A 21,396-nucleotide genomic window follows, 5' to 3' on the forward strand; every position below is an offset into this window, starting at 1 on the left:
CTTAGATTCGGTGTTATTTTTTAAACAGTTACAAAACAATCTCCAAAACAGCTAAAAACGGCAACAACAAAAACACACACACACAGAATTCATCAACTGGAGTTCAACCTGAAATAGGTACCCCCACCCTCCCCCCTCCATTCTCCACTTGTGAGGACCATGTATTCCCATTGCTAAGCTCTCCCTGCTCGTACACCGGCTTTCAGAGGCCTCCACTTGTCAGCTCGCAGACCCTGGGAAGTGCTGCCCAGCCGTCAGTGCGGGCACCCTCACTGGGAGCCCAGCAGTTTGTTCTGAAGCAGCTGCTCCCCCTTCAAGCCGCCGTAGATCATGTGGTTGCAGGGAAGGCCGTGCAAGACCTGCTACGTCCGATCTGATGGGAAACTGTCCATTTTAATGGCTTCTCAACCGCCAAGCCAGTTTAGGAGAGAAACAATTGCGGTGCCTCTCAGGGCTAATGCACCAGTCTGCGGTGTGCTGCGTTCTTAAACATTTTCGCATTTGTCATGAACTTACCATCGCTTCCTTATTGTAGTCCTGTCACAATCAGCATTGAAACAAACACTCGGGAGCACTTTAATCACGATAAGCACATTGGATCCACTGGAAGGCCCCGGGCCGCACGTCCCGTTAATGAAATGCCCAGGTTGCCGATTTCTTTCAGCCTTGCGACGCCCAGTCGATTGAAGCAGAATGTGGTTCAGGGGCGTGTGTTTTTTTTTAAGAATGATTACATTTCTGAGAATGCGTTAAAACTCAGCCACTTCAAAACCGCTTCTTCTCATATTGTCCCACAGAAGTTCAGGGTATTGCCTTTCAAAGGACACAGTCACATGTTTAGCTTCTATGGTCTGCCGACCAACTGTTTGAGAAGTTTGTAGTTTTAGAAATAATTGTTTTTTTTTATTTTTGATTGAAGCATTTTGCTGTGTAAAACACTCAGCTTAACAGGGGTCCACCACAAAGGGAGTAACGGCGAGCTGAAACCGAGATCAAAATCTGTTACACACTGTACATAGAGGAAGAGAAATGTTTCAGGTAGAAAATACAGGGAAGCCGAACGAGGTAGGTGCTGAGTGCTCTAAAACCAGTAAAGATCCTTGTTTTTTTCCTGGTGCGCCAGACCTGAGAATGTAAACAAAAAAGGCAAAAAAAAAAGTGGAAAGGATATGTAAGCAGAACAGGGACAGAGTTCTAGAACTAGAGCTATTCTCCGAAATAAGGCATCGAAATAGTAAGATAGAGAGAAATTTTACCCAAGTACACATCAAAGAGACGCACCAATCCCAGAGGATAAGAACATAAGATTATAGATCATGGAAAGAACTCGTTTCTCATTCAACTGCTGCAGACAGATTTGCTACGCTACAAATCTAATAGAGCTGTGTTAGTGGGGAAATATACAACAACAGTGGCAGATTTATTTAACGTAATGAAACGTCCCAAGGCGAGTTGCTGATAGCCGTTTCCGACTCTTATCTGTTGTAATTTAAGCATTCCGACCTCGTGAAATGACCCAAATTGTTTCGAATTTAGATTGACTGCAATAAAACACAATGTAAAAAAACTTGACTGAAAACAATAGACACAAATCCCAGTGTTATCAAAGCACATTCATACGGGAATTGACACATATTAAGATAGTTTAGATATCTAGCTACGCTGAAAATGTTAGAAACGTGTCTAAGAATTTCCTGCATCTTTTCCTCAGACAGCAGTGTGCTCGATACATACACTACTTAGTGCTTGTTGTAAACTCGGCTCTTTTAGTAAATCTGCTGAAGAATATTATATTGTCCGCACAGTCATCTACATTCTTCGAGTAAGTTGCCTTAAAACATCCATAGGAGGGTGAACTATATTGTACTGTGGCAGACACAAACAACTGCTGAACACTCAACAAAATTGCCACCTTTCTCTAATTTAGTAAATTTCAAAATGTAATATTTATTCAACCATTAGTGGGAGGTGATATTGATAAATCTGATGTGCCGAACACTGAAATTCCTGGCATTTTCTCGAAGAGGAAATCTCTGCAGTCGGGAAAGACGATTTAAGAATCTCTGCAATTCGTGTTATTGAGTAATTCCGATTGCAAATTTAAAATTCTTTGAGCGACTTCGACAAATTATTGTTTCTGCAACTGAAGCAACGTGATGTAGGTATGTGCAGCTCTGTTCACTGAATCTGAACAGTTCAGGCTGCACGGCAAACGAGAGATTAAATAAACACCCACTAGCATTGTATCTCTATATACTCCACTCGCCTCTCTATTTCTCCCTTACTTTCTTACTTGGGTATTTTCTAAACAATCTGCCCTTAAATGTGTCGATTGCTAGAAACAGGTAACATGATTTCCGCAGCGTCTATTTTTTCTACTTATCGAAACACTTCCTCCTCTGTCAATTATAGTCTGTCAATCACAGAAGGCTGAAACAGCCGTTAATTATGCACATAAATGTATCAGAAGAGTTTACGCATTTATCAAATCGTATTATTTAAGCGCCTGAAATTTATGAGCAGCCAATATCGTTTATTCCACAGTATTTGCAGCTGAATATCTGCACCTATGGTTTAATTTTATAGAGTGGAATCATATTGGGCAATATATATTGCTGTAACAATTGGCCATAGAAAGGAAGCAATATTGGGACCTACTATCAAATTGCAAGTACTGGGAAATGTGAATAAGTTACATATATCAGATGCAGATAATGTTAGGAACGAATAGTGCTGTATTAATCCTCCTCCTCCTTCAGGTACCATGCTCTAAGAGGGTGTTGGTGACCATGGGCTTCCACTGGATTGATCCATGATTATGCCTGGCAAAATACTGCAGCCATTTGCCATTGCCTTCTGCAGTATGGCCAACCCAGAAACACTCCTGGTCTTTTCACGTGTCATCAGACATTTGGAAGGATTTGCAGGTTGATAATCAACCTGTTTGCCACATTATACAAGCACCTTCCATAGCCATCAAGTCCTAAAGGGGCTCTTGAAACTGGAGGACATTACCACTGCACCACAAAATCTCCTGCTGTGTGTTAATACACTCTGGCTGGAATTTTATATCCCCATCCCCCATAAAATGCTGCAAGCCATTCTAAACTCCATTGACTTCAGTGGGATGCCAAATGCCACTGGTGTAAAATTCCGTCCTACATTTTAACTTCTGAGGTTTGGGTTTGAATCCAATCTAGACTAATAGGACAAATGTCTCCTTCCAATGCTAACTGTAGAGTTCTACAAAAAATAACTTCAGTAAGTGGCCATGACATAATTCCTAAATAACTCAGTGGCACATGCTGTTTATACATTGGCATAGAATTTAAAACAGAGGCCTTGGAATGATTGGTGTGCAGCAGGAGGCACTCTTGTGAGATTGGGATTAAGGGACACTATTGGGCCAAAGAAGTTGGAACATCTAACCTGTGCTTTAGTTTACTTAGGAATATTCAAGGCTGACGTGCAGGAATAACATACATTTAAAATATTTGAATGCTAGCTTTGAAAATTAATTGATATAAAATCATTAAATCTAGGCTTGAGTTTAATTCAGTGAAATATGGTAAATTGATATGAAGCATTAAATATAAAGTTACTGTTCAACAGTATCTAACTAACAATGCACTTATATTACCCAGATGTGAAGTCATTTTGAGTGTGCATCATTATGAAAATGGCAGTATTAGGTAGGAGTTGGCTTGAACCCACAAGCACATTAAAGCCTCAGGTATGAGACTAGCTTCAGCAATTGCTGGGTTGAATATGGACCTTGCCCTGCGTTAGCCACATTAAAAGTGCCCTTTGCTTCTCTTGACATCTTTATAAACTCACTTTAAATGTTTTGAATGTTAGCAAAAAATGGATATTCCTGATAATTCTGATATCCCTGTTCCTTTTCAAAATTTAAAAATTAGCCATTGGTTGAGCAGAACACCCCGCATGCTTCCAAACACTTATGCATAGATCTCCTTGCCATTAGATTTAATTTGAGGTGCATCTGGAAGTATAAGGTCAAACCACAGGGTATATGCTCATCTTTAGTGTTCTCAGCACAGAGCTTGTATGCTAGTTCTGCATATAAGAAATTTGGAAGTGTGCCCTATTCATGGCCCCAAATTCCTGATGTGTACTTCTGGTACACAAAGCTAAAGCTGGTTTTACACTATGCCTCTAGTGATACAAATTGTGAAGGCAGTCTTAATGACTGCAGTACAATGGCACAATGAAATACACAATTATTGCAAATATCTGGCAATGGTGCAAAATGTTTGCCCCAATGTATCAATGATGGTCCAGTGTACAGATCAGCTTTTTCTTCAATCAGGCTAATTCAGTAAAATTCTATATATGGTCTGTCATTTAAGAAAGTAAAAATTTGTTCAGGACAAAGATAATGCAAGTTTATTGGAATGTCAGTAAAAGCACAGCACTTTAATTACCTGGATCACTTTATACACTGCACAATTTTGTTAAATCAAAGCTTCATTTTTTGATTTATACACAACCTTGCTTTCCTTGCTCATAGCACACTAATTGATACTTTTCAGACTGAACAATATGATATTGATCAGCACAATTTTGAAGGATGGACAGTTCAGCTCTCAAGGTTTCATCACGCTTTCCTTTACTAATGAACATTCTTCTGCAAATCAACACTTTAATTCACAGGTTTTCAATAACACACTTTAGCAGCTAACACTAGCAAGGACAACATTCATTTCTTTTCATTGTGACATGTATTGCTGTTTGTAAAGAGGCTTCATATAGCAATAGCTAATACTAAACATCATTGTTTCTGACACCATCGTGACATCACTATCTTCATTTAAATCTAATAGGAAAAGCAAAGGGTGCCCACATTTTCATAAAAGTTTGCTACTCACGTCTCCACTAATACAAAACCTTGCAATTCTTTGTTAAATTTATTTGAATAAAGGCTAAGGTTTCCATTTCAGATTATTTCAGCTTCACCAATAAAGGATGTCTCTATGCTAGTGATTTTGTTGCCACACTCAATTAGTTTCTACCACAGACCTAAGCTTGAACATAGTTGTATGATTTACTTTTCCAGATCTAGATTCATTTATTTCTAAAGAAGCCCATTTTAATAACAGCATAATAGGCTTACTTCTCTTGAATGTAGTTTTTAAATTTTTATATCTTATTCTTCAATTGCTTGAAGTAATTTACTGACTAGTGTTTCTTTATCTCCAAAATCTAGTCAAATGCCAAACGGCAAATCTATTAAACTATTTTTATTTTAACAGCCCTATTACTGTAGCAAAGTTTCAACCTGTACTTTCTCTTTCAGATAGTTAGATCTATGTTGTATTTCCATCATTTTCCACTTTCATTTCAGAATCCTAATGATCACAATTATTTCCCTGTTGTTAACATTACAGAAATATTCCCTGGTTATCGTGTAAACTCTCTGCAAGTCAGTATTGGAAAATTTCAAACCATACTGAGACTAAACCCTGATGGGAAGAAATGACAAAGTTTAATTGTTTCTCTACACAAACTTTTAAGACTATAATACAGACTTGGAATGTTTCAACGATTTGTTTTTTTCACAAATTCCTAATGTTGGAGTTCACATGAATGGATTTAAATGCATCCAATATCATATAGCATTACTGTCACCTTTAACTGATATCTACATCAAGGAGTTAAACAATGAAAACAGAATAAAAGAAAATGGCATATATATTAAATGACAATAGATGCCTGGTATGTGAACATAAAATAATAATTCTATCTTGGGATTCAAATGATGAACCTTCAAATCAATGTAATCATCTAAATGATTTGATGGGATTGCTACAATGTAACTCACATACAAATATTAATGTTGTAAAACCATGTATTGTTTTTCATTAAAATCCTTTTCCTGTCAACTAATCCTACAACTCACAATCTAGTACTATGGAACATCCCCTTGCTGTTACACAGATTCCATAGCAAATGTTGACAATCATAATAATGAATGCTCTAGTAGGAAGCTCAGAAAATTAATTGGTTAAGTAAGACATCAATGCTCTTGTTCCTTCTAGGCTGAAAATTAACTGTCCTAACTGCCTTTCTTCCTCAGTACAGCCCCATTCATTTATTATTAACTTATTCTTTCATTGGTCATAAAACCTCAAAACTGTACAACTCTTTACCTTTTGCGCTTTTCTGCTTGTACGTTTCAGGCATTTAAAACACAATCTTAGTGTCACCAAACCTATCATCATTTCTGATTCATCTCTTTAGTTTCTCAGTAAAACAGTAAAACACTGTTCAGTGTTTTGGGTCTCCTCTAGATGGTAGTGGACTATCTGGGGGCTCAGAGCAATGTAAGCCACTTTGAGTTTTCCTCTTTATGAACTGAGTAACACCTCTAAAAGAAATTACAAAACAAGCTCCCTATATGTTTTATAGCCTGGGCCAAGGGGCTGGTCAAGAGCACTTGTGGCCTATAGGAGGAGTCTGCAATCATACCAGAGATATAAATACAGGCCTGGAAATTGTTTTGTTCAGACTTTCTCTTCCTCTCTCTTTAAAACTGCTGACTCATATTGGAGTGTAGTTTCATGGGTGCCAACCACCCTTTCATTCCTTATCATACATTTGCCACGTGTGAACTTGGACAATAAATTTAGGTGAGCTACTTTATTGTAAGACACACACTACATTTGAATCTAATCCTAGTTTCATCTCACAAATAGAGTTCTGTGATTTTCAGCAGGGATCACTCGATTGCTCTCTACTCCAGGGTTCTGAGCCTTGTCTTGGCACCCCTACAGACAGCATGGCTGAAATCAACTTTGAAATTTGCGGTAAGTAACTCACCTCCTGACTCTCCAAAGTCTGTTCATCATCTACAAGATGCAAATCAGTAGTGTGATGGAATACTTGCCACTTGCCTAAGTGTGGCTCCAACAACACTCAAGAAGCTTTACACCATCCAGGACAAAGCAGCATACTTAATTGGCACCACATACATCACCTCAAACACTCACTTTCTCCACCACCAACAAACAGTAGCAGCAGTGTGTACCATCTACAAGATGCAATGCAGCAACTCACCAAGGCTCCTTCAACAGCATCTTCCAAACCTGCAACCTCTAGCACCTACAAGGACAACAGCAGAAGATGCATGGGAATACACCACCTGCAAGCACCATCCTGACTTGGAACTATATCACCATTCCTTCACCATCAGTGGATCAAAATCCTGGAACTCCCTTTTTAACAGCACTGTGGGGGTGCCTATACAAGATGGACTGCAGCAATTCAAGAAGGCAGCTCAGTGCCACCCCCTCAAGGGCAAATAAGAATGGGCAACAAATGCTGGCCTTGTCAACAATGCCCACATCTCATGAAAGAATATTTAAAAAGTTCCAAATCTGGAACTTTGCTGATCTGTATGGCTTGATTCTGCACTGGATGGTGTAACTGCCAATAGAATCATTGCAGATTTTCTAATCTTTACGGGAGTACCTATTTTGCTCTGTCTGTAACAGAGTATACTTCATATATATTCCTCTTGCCTGATAATATGAATTTATTTTACATTTACAAAAGACAAACAATTTCAGCTTTTGAAGCCTTTTCTGTTTCTTGGTCTCTGCATGCACTCTCTTTGGAAGTATTTACCTGCATCCATATTGAGGTTGAGGGTTTGGCTCATATCACTGGTGGGCCCTGTGAAGGCCCCTGTGGTCCATGCGGAGGCAGTGTCACCCTTGGCAAGATCACACTGGGGTGTAGGGACAGCAGGAAGCCGATGTGGCCTCACTGAAGGCACTAACAGTGAACTGTAGCGTGGGTCAAAAGGTGTACCCATCCCGTATACATCATGCATGCTAGGCCGTGTGTAGACAGAGCTCTGTGTATTGATGGCACTGCCCAATGAGTAGTGATGGTGGTGCCAGGGCTCAGGAGCTCCTTGGTGTAGATGGGTGTGCAAAGTGGCACTTGAATATGGGTCAGCTCCAAAGGGCAGCTCAGTGGGAGCTCCAGCCAGGGCATTGCCTAGACTGCTACTTAGGCTTGCTGACATGGAGGGCTGATAAGCGCTGTTCCAGAAAGAAGGAGGAAAACTCCGTTGGTTCATGGGGAAGGCTCCATCTGGAAAGAAAGAGACCATAGAATTATCAGTAATGATCAACAGTGACCACATTCAACTAGTATAGAAACTTCAATTAAAATCAATTACTTCTCATTAAAAAAACAAATTTTATATATCCCCGCAACAAAACAATTAGAATAAAATATTCCACACCACGTTGTGAAAGTTATTTATCGTAATACAATCAAATTCTTATTTCCCATTGACGTGGTTTAACAGCCTCATTCATCACACGATTTATCCCTTAAATAGAAATACAAACTCTTTAGGCAACTGAATGTCAATTTATCAAAGAAGACCACATTTTTCACTTTGCAAAATACCCTCCAAAATTGTTTACGGAATGTTTTGCGTTTGAACTGATTCTATTTATTTAAGACAGTTACAGCGAACTTCGTTGCAAAGACTGGTTCTGGTGAAAACGAAATTTTATTTGACTTTCATATAATGAAGATCAAATTCATTTTAGAAATACTGTGTACTTAAGCGTTACTTAATAATGGAACGCATTTGAAAAATGAAAACTGGAAAAAAACTACGTTGTGACATTATTTTCGATTTCAAAATTTAAAATTAGTAAATATTTATGGTTACCTGAAAACGTCGGGTTGAGAATAACTTCAGGCTATTGTCGTTTAGTTGCAAACAATAATATCAACTTAGTATGAGAGCAATATGAACAAGTGTTAGCTCAAAGCTCAAATTTTAACAATCTGCGTTGATCTGAATTTAAAGAGTGCATATTGCACAAAACGTTGTGTGCCGACACCCTTTCAGTGCAAGTGAAGCTCTATTGCAATCTGCAAGAGGTCGCTGAATTTGCGAATAATTTAGTGAAGCAGTAATTTAAGATGGGCCTGAAGCAAATAGACCACTACAGCAACATCCGACAATTTACATGTACGTAAATGAACGAAAAGTTGAATATTGATAATTTGCAAAAAAAAAAAGCAGTGCAATTTCCACTCAATCTAACAGGGAACAAACTTATTCGGCGAAACTCGTGGAAGGAAATCAATCATGGATCTGCCGCACGTGATTTACAGCGAAGATAAGCTACCGGCATCTGCTGGCCAAGCCGCCGTAACTCGCATTATTGCTGTATAATAAAACTGCCACGAGGACACCAGCGATCATCCAATGTATAATGAAAAGTGAAAAGTATTAGTGACAAGGTAAAATGCTCTGTTGTGGTTGCATACTGTTATCTGTTAACATTTCTAGCCACTGATATGTAACTCATTGCGCACTGTTATTAACTTTTCTTGGAGTGGAAATCAACATTAAGTATCATCTCCGGCTAGAACGGGTGTCTAAAATGTCTCGCGGAACTCCCTCAATTTGACACCGATTTCAGTAATGTTACAGAATACAATAGGATCATTGGTCCAGTGAATGAAACTTATGCTTTCGAAGATTGTTGTTTCTTACACCAAGTGGCTGTCTGTACCGATAGCCGAATATCGGTAGTTAGTTCCTGCTTTCACTGAACCCACCTCTCCAAGAACTCGTGCTGCCTCTGTAAGATTTGGAGCTACTGCTGGCTGGAGTGTAACTGCTGGGCTGACTCAGTGCCCTTGTAAAATGTTCATCAACAACACTGCTAATGTCACCCTGGAAGTAAGTGAAGAGCACGCATCGGGAGCTGAGATATTCCGCTTCAGCTGGGCGCTCTTTCTCACTGCGCGATTCTTCCTCTTTGATCGTAGAGCCCTGCACAGAAAATGATCCACTGATGTTTGTACTGTCCGCCGCTTCTTGCATTTTCGAGTAAAAAGCTAGTTTCTACAAAAGAAGAGGGAAATCTGCATTCACAAAACTGCGAGGAGCAAATAGTCCAACGAATCAGCAGTGACTGACTCTAAAGCTCCGGTCTATATCCGGTTTCGAGCCTATAGTTTGGAATTTATAATAAACGGTAATTGCCCCTTAATGAATTGTGATTACTTACAGTCCTGAGCTTTCGTTCAATTCTATACAACAGATAACCCCGCTTAAAAGCGCGAGCAACAAGGCATGTCTGGTTGGGTCACATTAATTCTTGTGATGGCTCTATTTTTAATTAATAAAACCGTATACAGGGCTATAGAGCTCCCAGGAGAGTTGGTAGTCTGTTAAAATGAGTGCCACGAGACTACATCACTGTTTCAAATATGGAATAACGGGAGTTAAACACAGGCAGTTTCCAGAGTTGGATATTCACTGTCAGAGGTTAGAATGGGGAACGTCTGACTCGCTGCTGAGAAACCTCCGACCCAACACTGCTGCATTTTTTGGTGCAACTTTATTAGGTTCTGGAAAACGGGTGAACTATTGGCTCAGCAGTTAGAATTTAACAATGTATTTCCAGAAAAGGCATTGGGCTAACTAGTGTGCAATGGAAGTGTTCGAAACACTTTTAAGAAATGCATTTTAGCGCTTCATCTAAGTCAACCGTTAATTTGAATTAAATGAATTGTTGGAATAATATGCGAATGAATGATTATTGCACTGCCAACTTTCTAGACGTACCTGATGGTGGTAAGGACTGTAGGCTGCTGTAAAGTAAGGCTGAGGACCATACACTTGGTACATAACATCCAGACAGCTCATGGCGAAGGCTGGATTCACCAACACGGTTCAGGCGAGGTATAAAACAGGCGATGCTTCATGGGTGATGGTGTCCAATGTAGGCGAGCATCGCTGCTTTGGGTTAAAAGCGAAATTCCGCCGTGTTGCCACAACGTCCTCCTTTCTCTTTCACTCACTCCAGTCGGACTCAATGCAAAAAAACAACACCAAACATTTAAAGCGGACGCGCAGAGTGGCGACGTCACCGCGCGTCTCTCCAAGGCGGCCCCCAGTGGGTTTACCAGCGCTCCCAGCGAGAAGGTGGGTTTTAGCTGTTTAAGCAGAGCAAGTGTGAATAAACAGCCAAGTGGTATCATGTCTCCTTCACACCTCGTAGTAAGTCGTTATTCTGTTTACATCAGTTAGTCCTTGTAAACAACCGGTTGCATCAGAAAAAGTTTTCTTTTACATTTCCATTCGGTTTCTTCATTTTAATATTGATTCAAATCAAGCTCTTGTAACGATCGTAATAATATACTTCCTTAGGTATATGAAATTATCTCATCAGCAACTTCAGTCAAAATAACTTCATGCAACATCCCATGCAAATCACCTGTCTTGTTGCCTCCTGTGGTTACTGTTGGGTCCTGCTATTTGCTGTAATATTCCATTCTGCTGACCATCGTTTTCCCCCAAAGCGTAATACGTGTGTGTATTGAATGAATGTACATATATGTTGTGCACATTGACAAGAGTCGTGCCCTCATGACAGTGGGGCTGTGCAGCAGAACCCGATGAATCTTCACATGCCCTCCCGAGAATACTGCAGGGCCCTTCCTAAACTGTCCAGGCATTGAGAGCATTGCTTAAGCACACTAGTGTTCTGTGCTATTACATTTCATGTAACAGCATAGCATTCATTATATTCATGCTGACCAGGTGTGTGTGGGCTGCACACCACAGTCATAAGCCATGTGGTTAGCGGATACCTCATAGCCCCGCTCTGGTTTGCTATGCAGATGCAGATAGTACAACAAAGGGTCACAGAATGAAGGCATCATGCCAGGCCACTGGGTAAGGCCACTCCGATTGTGGTCTGAGTGGAACCCCTTCTGATTGCTGTACATCCCAGAATTGGCAAGCAATGCCCGGCACCTTCGGAAAACCTGCATTCCTGGTGAAGCCATTTGCTCACTCTGCTTGCTGCTCTCTGGCAAGAGAGAATCATGGGATGTGGGCATCATTAGCCATCCCCAATTGCCCTTGTTCAGAGGGCATTTTTTAAAAATCAACCACTTTGCTGTGAGCCTGGAGTCACATGTTGGGCAGCAGATTTCCTTATAAAAACAAAAAAACTGCGGATGCTGGAAATCCAAAACAAAAACAAAAACAGAATTACCTGGAAAAACTCAGCTGGTCTGGCAGCATCGGCGGAGAAGTAAAGAGTTGACGTTTCGAGTCCTCATGACCCTTCGACAGAACAGATTTCCTTCCCTAAAGGACATTCGTGAACCAGATGGGTTTTTAGGACAGTTGACAATGGTCATCATTAGACTTTTAATTTCAGATTTTTATTGGATTCACATTCCACAATCTCAGGTCCCAAGAGCATTACCATGGGTCTCTGGATTACTAGCCCAGTGACAATGCCACTATGCTATCATCCACCCTGCATTCAGTTCTCTTTGAATACAGAGTCACAATGACCTCCCTTATGTAACAGTGGATAGTAAATTGAGAGACATTGTGAATAATGCCTGCTCCAGCCTGGAAGGAGCCCTGCACATAAATCTTCATGGCACAGCCATCTTCATGGGCACTGGAACTGCTGTTCTCATCTTGATCTGAGGCTGTAATTGTGGCTGAGGCAGGTGGCTGGTTTTAGTGAGGACCTCTTAGTGAAATGGAGACATCTGACACATTGTTCCTTGCTGAGATTCAGATAGAAGATTTTCCTCTTGAATTCTTTGGGGAAATATGGCCTCCTACTGAGACCCCTTCACCCTTCTCCTCCTCCTGCTTGTAGCAGGTTGTCCTGCTCTGGGTTGCCTCTGTGCATTCTTCCTGTTATTTTCTAGCTCAAGGGAGGTGTACAGTTCTACAACTATGTCTGTGAGTAATTGTTTTTTGAAAATTCCTTGAAGTCAGAGTGAAGTATTCAGTGTGAGCCAGATCAATTCCAGTAGCCTTCTGAAACTTGATCTAAACAGGGAAGCCATTAAACATTTCTATAGACCCAGCAAGAGCCAATAGAAATTGACCAGGAACTAACCTGAAAGTGGTTGATGATCCCTTTAAATAATGCTGTTAGGGGGTAGGGGGAGGTCCTTTCTGTTGCTGAAGAGTGTTCAGCTGCACTGGGTTAAAAGAAGGCATTAGCTGGAGTGTTGGTTTCTAAAATGGCACCACAAGCATCAAATCAGCATTACATTCTGAGTGACATCACAATCTGCCTATTCTGCATACTTCCAGTGGATGTTCTCTGCACATGTTAACCCCTTCAGAAAAGTGGCCTGATTAGTGCCAGGAGTGTGTGCAAGTCGCAGACGCCATTTTGATGACAAAACAACACATGAAGTACCGAAAGAGAGGTGTTACAGAGCTGAATTTCACGGTGATAGAACCTTACAGAATGAGCTGTTTAATCAATCCCACTCCCTTCCATTTCCCTGAAGCCCCACTTCATTTTCCTTATCAATTGTATTTCTAATTACTTTTCAAAAGATATCTCTGAATCTGTAGTAGCATTTTTTGCCACAATCAATTAAATACGAGGAGCAATTTAATGGAAAAAATGTTGACTGTTAAGTGTCACTGAGAATGGTTATATGGCAGGTGTCAATTTGAGATTGGTAGAGTAGAAAATGATGCACAGCCAGTGGGCCCAGATTTTTGTTGCTTGCAGAACAGCAGCTGAATGCAAATTAAATTTAATGTTAACAAAAAGCCTTTTGACTCTTTGTTAACATTAGAAAATAGTTATAATTCATCAAAAAATCTCACTTGAGAACTTTTAAAATTTTGCTTGGCACAGGATTCAGTTACACTGCAGCCAGCTTCAAACCAAAGTGGAATGAGAGTCCTGTAAATGATTTCCCACTGTTTGTCTAAATTCACTTTGCACTGAAGTTATATTGCATATTTTGTATTAATTGGTTTGGGTTTAATTTGAAGTGTATTGTATATATAATCTAACAAAATGACAAGCAAAGAATTTGGTTCAAAAAATTAGCCTGCTTTATGTCCTCTACAACTTTCCTTGCCTCTCCAAAATTTTTGAAAATGTTTCCTCTCAAATCTGTATCCATCTTTCCTGCAAATCCCAGTTTAATCACCTCCAATCAGCTTTCTCCTGCCACAGTCACGAAACAACCCTAACCAAAGTTACAAGGCAGAATATCCTTCCTCAACCTCTAGATCTGCCTGCAGCCTTTACCATGGTTGAGCATACTGTGTTTATCCAACTCCTCTCCTCTATTGTCTAGTTGAGTGAGATTACCCTTGCCTGGTTGCACTCTTAACTCTTCAGTCATAGTCAATCCTCTGCAATGGCTTTCTTTTTTGCCTCCACAGCATTATGTTTGGAGTCCCCAAACAATATTTTGTTGGTCCCCTTCTATTTCTCATCTACATTCTGCTACTTGGTGATATCATCTGATGACATGATATCACATTCCGCACGTCTGCTGATGACATCCAGCTCCACCAATCTACCATTTCTCCCAATCCCTCCATTTCTCTGTGCTGCCAGCCTGCTCATTTGGATAAGCTGCCTTTTCTCCAGTTCAACATTGAGAAGACTGATGACATTTCTTCGGCACCTACCACAAAATCATTCCCTAGCCACTTATTTCAATGCCCCCCACTCTCCTCTACCCCCGCCATCCCCCCTTCCCCCGGCACTGTGGCTAATGTTTCAGGCTTAACGAGACTGTTCAAAAGCTCAGCATCCTTTTAAACACAGAGCTGAGCTTCCAACCTCATATTCTCTCCATCACAAAAACTGATTACTTCTACATCTGTAACATTGTCCTGTTTCATCCCTGCCTCAGCCTATCCACTGGTGAATCCTCCATCTGTACTTTTGTTAGTTCCAGCCTTGACTATTCCAATGTTCTCCTGGTTGGTCTCCTACCTTTGACCCTCATAAACTTGAACTCATCCAAAATGCTGCTGTCCGTATCCTAACTTGCACCAAGCCCTGTTCTCTCAACACCCTATGCTTGCTGACCTATTTTGGCTCCTGGTCTAGCAACTCTTCAATTTTACAAGTCTTATCCTCATGTTCAAATCCCTTCATGGTATCACCCCTCCCTGTCTCTGTTAGCTCCTCCAGCCCACAGTCTTCTGAAAACTACATTTCCTCAACTCTGGCATCCTCCACACCCTTTGCCTCACCATTGGTGATCATGCCTTACGTTGTCCAAGCCTTAAGCACTACAATTTCTTTCATAAACCTCTCCACCTTTCCTTTACGATGATCATCTTTAACCAAGCTTTTGGTCACCTATTCAAATATCTGCTTATGTGACTTGGTGTTAAGTTTTGTCTGATAACACTTTGGTCCATATTAAGGTGCTACACACAGCAAGTTGTTGTTGCACACACCCTGTTGTCTACCTGTCTTTTGCATCTGTCACATTTCTGGGCCAAGGAGCTGTGAATTTTCCATGCATGAGTTATCCACTACCATTCTGCCGTAACCATTTACATATCAACTGAACATATCTTTTGTTTCTCCATGATCTCTCAGTAGCCTCTTCCATATGCCTTGCACAATCATCGCCATGCCATTTATACATCTCCTGCTCTCCAGCTAATCACAGACCTCTCCTTTTTCCCTGCCCATTTTTTCCTGGTTCTGCTGTTCCTTATGAGCTGTTCATCTCATAGAATCATAGAATGATACAGCAGAGAAAGAGGTCATTCTGCACATCATGCATATGCTGGCTGTTTGGCAGAGCTATCTAATTAAACCCAGTCTCCTGTTGTTTCCCCATGGCTCAGCATTTTTCTTCTTTAAGTAACTATCCAATTTTTATTTGAATGCCACAATTGAACCATCCAACAGGCAGTGCTATCCAGATCACAACAACTCCATGTGTAAAAGACTGGTAATACTTCCCCAGACCACTTTGTTCCATGATTTGTGTAGGACCTCCCCAGACCTCTCTATTCCTGCACCTTCCTGTTCCTTCTTTAAAATTGTACCATTTAGGTCATATTGCCACTTCTCATTTCTCTAACAATATGTATCACTTCACATTTCCCTGCATGAAATTTCACCTGGCATACATCTGCCCATTCACCAGTCTATGTTCTTGAAGTCTGTTACTTTCCTTATCAGTGTTTACTACATTCTAGAGTTTCATATCATCTGCAAACTTTGAAATTGTGCCCTGTATACCTATGTTCAGGATATTAATATATATCACATAGAATAGTGGTCCAAATTCCAAACCCTGGGGAACACCACAGTATACCTTACTTCAGTCTGTAAAAACAACCATTCAACTATTCTCTGCTTTCTGCCCTTGAGCCTATTTTGTATTTGTGCTGTCTTTATTCCCGTGAGCTTTAATTTTGCTAGCAATTCTAGCATGTGGTACTTAGTCAAATGCATTTAGAAAGTCCATAAGCACACTTTGTAGCAAGAAATATAAAGTTCTCAATCCTCCCCTTCTTTGAGCTAGGTCTGTGTTTTTGCCACAATATTATTGTCCTCTTTGGTGACCTGTGCTTTCAGTTTACCAATCTTATTTACCATGCATATATACATTTTCGTATATGTACTCCAAGCTTGCCTTAGATTGCCTTGCATTTGTCATCCATCTGATACCTCCAATTCATTATTCTCGTGCCATTTGCTCCCCCCAGTTCTCTGTGCACCTTGTTTCTCTTCTCAAATATTTTATCCTGCTGCCCACCCGCAGCCAAATTAGTTAGTTAGCACCTTCACATTAGTAGGTGCAACCCAACCACCTGGAACAGGCCCCTCCTGCCCCAAAACTGGTCCTAATGTCCCAGGAATCTGAAAAACTTACTCCTACATCATTTTGCCAGTGATGCAATAACCTGTTTTATCGTAACATTCTGAAAATCATTAGTTTGCAGCACATGGAGTAACCTGGGGATTACTACCTTTGAGGTCCTGTTTTTCTAGTTCACCTCTAGCTCCTGAAACTATGTTTACAGATCTCAACCCTTTCCTTCCCATATCACTGGTTTGCACATGGCCCATAACATCTGACTGTTCCCCTTCCCACCTGAAAAATTTCTACCCTCTCAGTGATAGGATTTTCCAATGCTTTGGAAGATAATGACAAAAGATCATCGACCTGAAACATTAGCCATATCATTGTTTCTCTATAGCTGCTACCTGACCAGCTCAATGTTTCTGGCTTTTTTTTTGTTTGTATTTCAGATTTCCAGAATTTGCAATACAATATTTCCTTTCATTATGTAAAAAATGAAGAGGAATAATTAATATGCAAATGAATATTGGAAAATAATGCAGATCCTGAGTGCACAAAAATCACACAAACATGGAATGCGTTAAAAAGACTTCGTAAAAAGCAGCTGAAATTGGGCTGAAATAAATCAGAGCACATGAACAATAGTGCAATCGTGGAAGAAGCGAAAATGAAGCAAGTTGTAGTTGGGCTTGAAACAGACTTCGAGTTCGAAATTGTACCTATTTTGAATGGCTGCTTCCCCCAAGTATTCAAAAAGGGAAACATGAGATACATGGCCTCTCCAAAAATTAGATGGAATTCCTAGACAGACTAACCATACACAATGTAAATAAAATCCCAGGGCTAGATGATACTTATCCCAGAGTGCTGAAGGAGACCAGGGAAGAAATTTCTGAAACACTGACAATTATACATAATAGGAAAGTGCCAGAAAATTAGAAATAGGCTATTATAGTCCTCATATTCAGAAAGGGTGAAAATAGCACAAATAACTTTCAAATCCATTCTTCAATTCCACTGATTATTAGGAGAAACTTCAGAATGTTCTTTTACAGTAATAACTCTCTTCCTAACAGCACTGTGTGTGTACCTACACCACATAGACTGCAGCAGCTCAAGAAGGTGACTCACCACCACCTTCTTCCGGTCAATTGAAAGAATAAAAAAAAATGGATAGTTAATAATGGTCAGCATGGATTCAGATAGAGAATTACGCTGCTTGATTAATCTCTTTGACTTCTTTGAGGAAGTGACAACATGATTGGGCAGTGATATGCCCTATTACATGGTAATCCATAACTTATAAAAGGCCTTTGATGAAGTTCCACATGAAAGGCTGTCAATTAAACTGAGAATTATGGGGATATAGGAATAGAAAAGAAACTGATTGAAATGTAGGAAACAATTAACATTTATTGAAGAAGTGAAGTCAGCGTGGTAGAGGGCTTCTCTGATGAGCAACTCATCACCTGACTCCCTTAAGCCATTTCACCATCCACAAGGCACAAGTCAGGAGTGTGATGAAATACTCTCCATCTACCTGGAAGAATGCAGCTGCAAATGTTCTCGATGTTGTGTAGAGGAGAGCCACAAGGCTGACTCCCAGTTTCAGGGATCAAAGCCATGATGAAAGATTAGAAACTTAGACTTTTCATCCTAGAAAGGAGATGACTGAGAAGTGATCTTACAGAACTAGATAAAGCTGTTAATGGTTTAAAATCTCTTTAAATTAAACTGCAAAAGTAGAACAAGGAGATACATACAGGTTTAAAGTAGAAAAGGGGATTGTTAGGATGTCAGGAAATGTTTCTTCGCAGAGAGTGATTAACATGTGGAATAAACTTTCAGATAAAATGGCGGAGGCAAAAGTCCTGGAATAAATTAAGAAACAGTTAGATGCTACTGTGGATGTTTCTGTGATCTCTCTGGATGGATGCAATAAGATAAACTGAATGGCCTCTCTGATCCATAAACATCATATTACCCTTATGACATATTACCCTTATGAATGCCAAGGCAGCTTTTGATTATGGGTTAGAATGAAAGTAACATTAGTAAGAGTAAAACCTATAAAATACATTAGAAATTATATAGAATTATATTCACAAGTATTATTTTCTTATGTTAAATTATTGCTTTTGAGAAGATTAGGATCCTTATTGAATCCAGGTAAAGCTCATTGGTGATGTGAGTCATATGATCCTGTGAACACTCCACAGAAAGAAAGGGGCTTAAGGAGGGCTGAAAAGGTCACAGTGACATAGGCTTTGTCAAGCCCGGTTAGCGGTGGGTGATAGAGGTAAATGTGTCAGCAATAAATTCCTGGGGCAGAATTTTGTCCTCAGTGGGTGGACTCGGCGGGAGCGGGTTGGGAAACCAATCAGGCTGCAACTGTGATTTCACACTGCTGAGCCAATTAAGGCCCACCCAGTGTGAACGCGGGCGGGGAGCAGGGGCCTGTCGGCCATCAGGTCCAATGGCGACCCGGTGGCCGGTTCAAAAACGGTGCAGGCAGCCCGAGGGAGGCGACGCCTCTGTGTCGGAGTTGCTGCAGCAACATGGCTGCAAATGAAGATGTGGATGCCAGGTGGGGGGTGAGGTCAGTGACCCGTTTTTCCGCTGGTTGTCTCGCCGCCCTCCTTGGGGAGGTGGCGGCCAGAAGGGACACCCTTGTCCACAGAGATGGGAGGAGGAGGCCACTCCACCTCACAGGAGGTGGCAGCCCAGGTGAGCAGCCGTGACGTGGTGTGGCGCACCTGGGTGCAGTTGCGGAAAAGGTTTAATGACCTGCTGTGCTCAGGAAGAGCGAGTACCGTGTTGGCATGGGTCAGTGTGTTGAAGTGTTAAGGGTTGGCCATCCCACCACTTGGAGCTCAGGGGCATTAGAGTCTGAGTCCCAACTGTCAATGATGCCGGAGCTGGCCAAGGGGGTGAGCCCTGGCGGCTTGGACTGAGTGCCTTGCACCTTGAGGGCCACGACTAGGATGTGCCCTGTAAGGTGCTCCTCAGCTGGGGTTGGCCAGGCTGCAATGGCGCTGCAGATAGAGAGTGGACTGATCAATGCTCCTCTGTCCTTTCAGCTGAAGAAATCCCATAATATTGAGAGGCTGCAGACTGACAGAGGACCCCACATATCCTCATCCTCTCCAGATACAAGCAGGAGGCCTTGGAGCTCGAGAGGCACCATGCACCTCGGTCATCTGGCTGTGGAGAGGCTGGGGTGTCAAATGAAGCTAAGAGTGCAGAGCACTGAGGTGAGAGTTTTGGATCTGCAAACAATTTTGTGCAGCCTCATCATTGATGGGAGCCTTCAGACTGGATTCCTCATTGATCATTGAAAGATGATGGCACCATGATGCAGATCTCCATTGTTTCACCAGGGTGCCTGGCATGCACAGTGACAGTGTGATGACTTTAACTAATGTCATGTCCTTCTTCTCCCTTAGATCTGCCACCAAGCAGCCTAACGCAGGACCTTCAGCAGCTAGTCCTGACACCGGAGAACCATCATGCTCCCCAAGCACCTGCATCACACCCGCTCTCTGAACCAAACACCAGCTGAGATACCAGCACCTTGGTGGGCATTAGTTCAGCGGCTAATATTTCAGTACATATTGGTGAGGGCACTTCATGCCCGTTTGAGGTGCAGGTGTAGGCAGAGCGTTCCCAGGGCTCCGGCAGTCAGAGGACTGCTGGAGACGAGTATGATGCTCAGATGAAGCTGATGATGGGCCTCTGGAGTCGTCCATTAGGTGGCAGGTGCTGGATGTCCATTGGGATGTGCGGGAAGATCCGACGGAGATCCTTGAGGGTATGGAAGCCATGGTCTCTGTTATGGAGGAGTCCATGCGAGCATGTGCACTGCTGTGAACCTCATGGCCAAGGGCACTGTCTCCTCCATTGAGAGAGTTGTGACAGTCATGAAGAGGCTGCACCAGGAAATGAATCAGGGGTTCCTGGGGTTGCACTTGAATCTGCAAGCCCTCAGACAGGCACTGACCTCAGATGGTCAATGTCCGTGTGGCACCCTGTATCCCAGCTAGGTGCACATCTATCAATGGCGAGGAGGGCAGTCCATAGTGACCTTACGTTGGCGCACAAGCTGCTTGCTGTCTTTGTGGGCTCCTCTCAGGGTGCTCTGGATCATGACAGCCGCTCCTCCAACCCTCCACCAGTGACTGTCGCATCTGATGAGGCTGCGGCAACTGGGGAGGTGCCAGCTGTGGCACTGACTGCTCCCCCCCGCCCAGGCAGGGGCATCACAGGCTCCACTGGCCAGAGGACGACTGACAAAGGCCATCAAGGCCAATAAGATAGCAGAGTCAGCAGGCTGCTTCCAATGTTGCTGCCAGCGAGGGGGGAGCAACCAGATGCAGCACCTGCAAATGTAAGTTTAAAGCACCTTAAGCACAAGAGGGACTGGTCACGGGTGAGCTTTTGTTCTCCCAAATTTAAAAAAAAATTTTTTTAATGGTGTGACCATCAACACCTGACAATGTTCTGTTCATAATCAGTGAGTGCCAACATTATATCACATTTGCTTTTGTGTTATTGGCCTGAGTATACTTTATTTGGACATGCAGGGTACTCTAGTATGCAATGCTGGGTGTGGGTGGCTCGAAACTTTATTGTACCGGCACTGAGTATATCTTGGGGGCAAAGGAAAGGGTCATTTCCAACATCCAGGATGGAGGCGGCAGCCCTAGCATGAGGTGGTAGTGCTTATTTGGCAGCCTAGCTGAAGGAGCA

At 41.8% G+C, this 21,396-nt stretch overlaps 1 protein-coding gene across 2 annotated transcripts; it reads right to left on the minus strand.

Moving 5' to 3' along the window:
- Nucleotides 1-939: 939 nt before the first annotated feature.
- Nucleotides 940-10,783, minus strand: vgll2a (vestigial-like family member 2a). 2 transcript variants are annotated; one of them, XM_041188747.1, is made up of 4 exons: nucleotides 10,634-10,783; nucleotides 9,619-9,907; nucleotides 7,648-8,121; nucleotides 940-980 (listed from the first exon to the last, which is right to left on the minus strand). In XM_041188747.1, exons 1-4 carry the CDS (start codon nucleotides 10,712-10,714, stop codon nucleotides 940-942), a joined length of 885 nt encoding a protein of 294 aa, XP_041044681.1. In that variant the 5' UTR covers nucleotides 10,715-10,783. The 2 variants fall into 2 exon arrangements, with proteins under 2 accessions (XP_041044681.1, XP_041044682.1); XM_041188748.1 differs by lacking the exon at nucleotides 7,648-8,121.
- Nucleotides 10,784-21,396: the final 10,613 nt, after the last annotated feature.

This window comes from Carcharodon carcharias, chromosome 5 (assembly GCF_017639515.1).
Source record: "Carcharodon carcharias isolate sCarCar2 chromosome 5, sCarCar2.pri, whole genome shotgun sequence".
NCBI lineage: Eukaryota > Metazoa > Chordata > Chondrichthyes > Lamniformes > Lamnidae > Carcharodon > Carcharodon carcharias.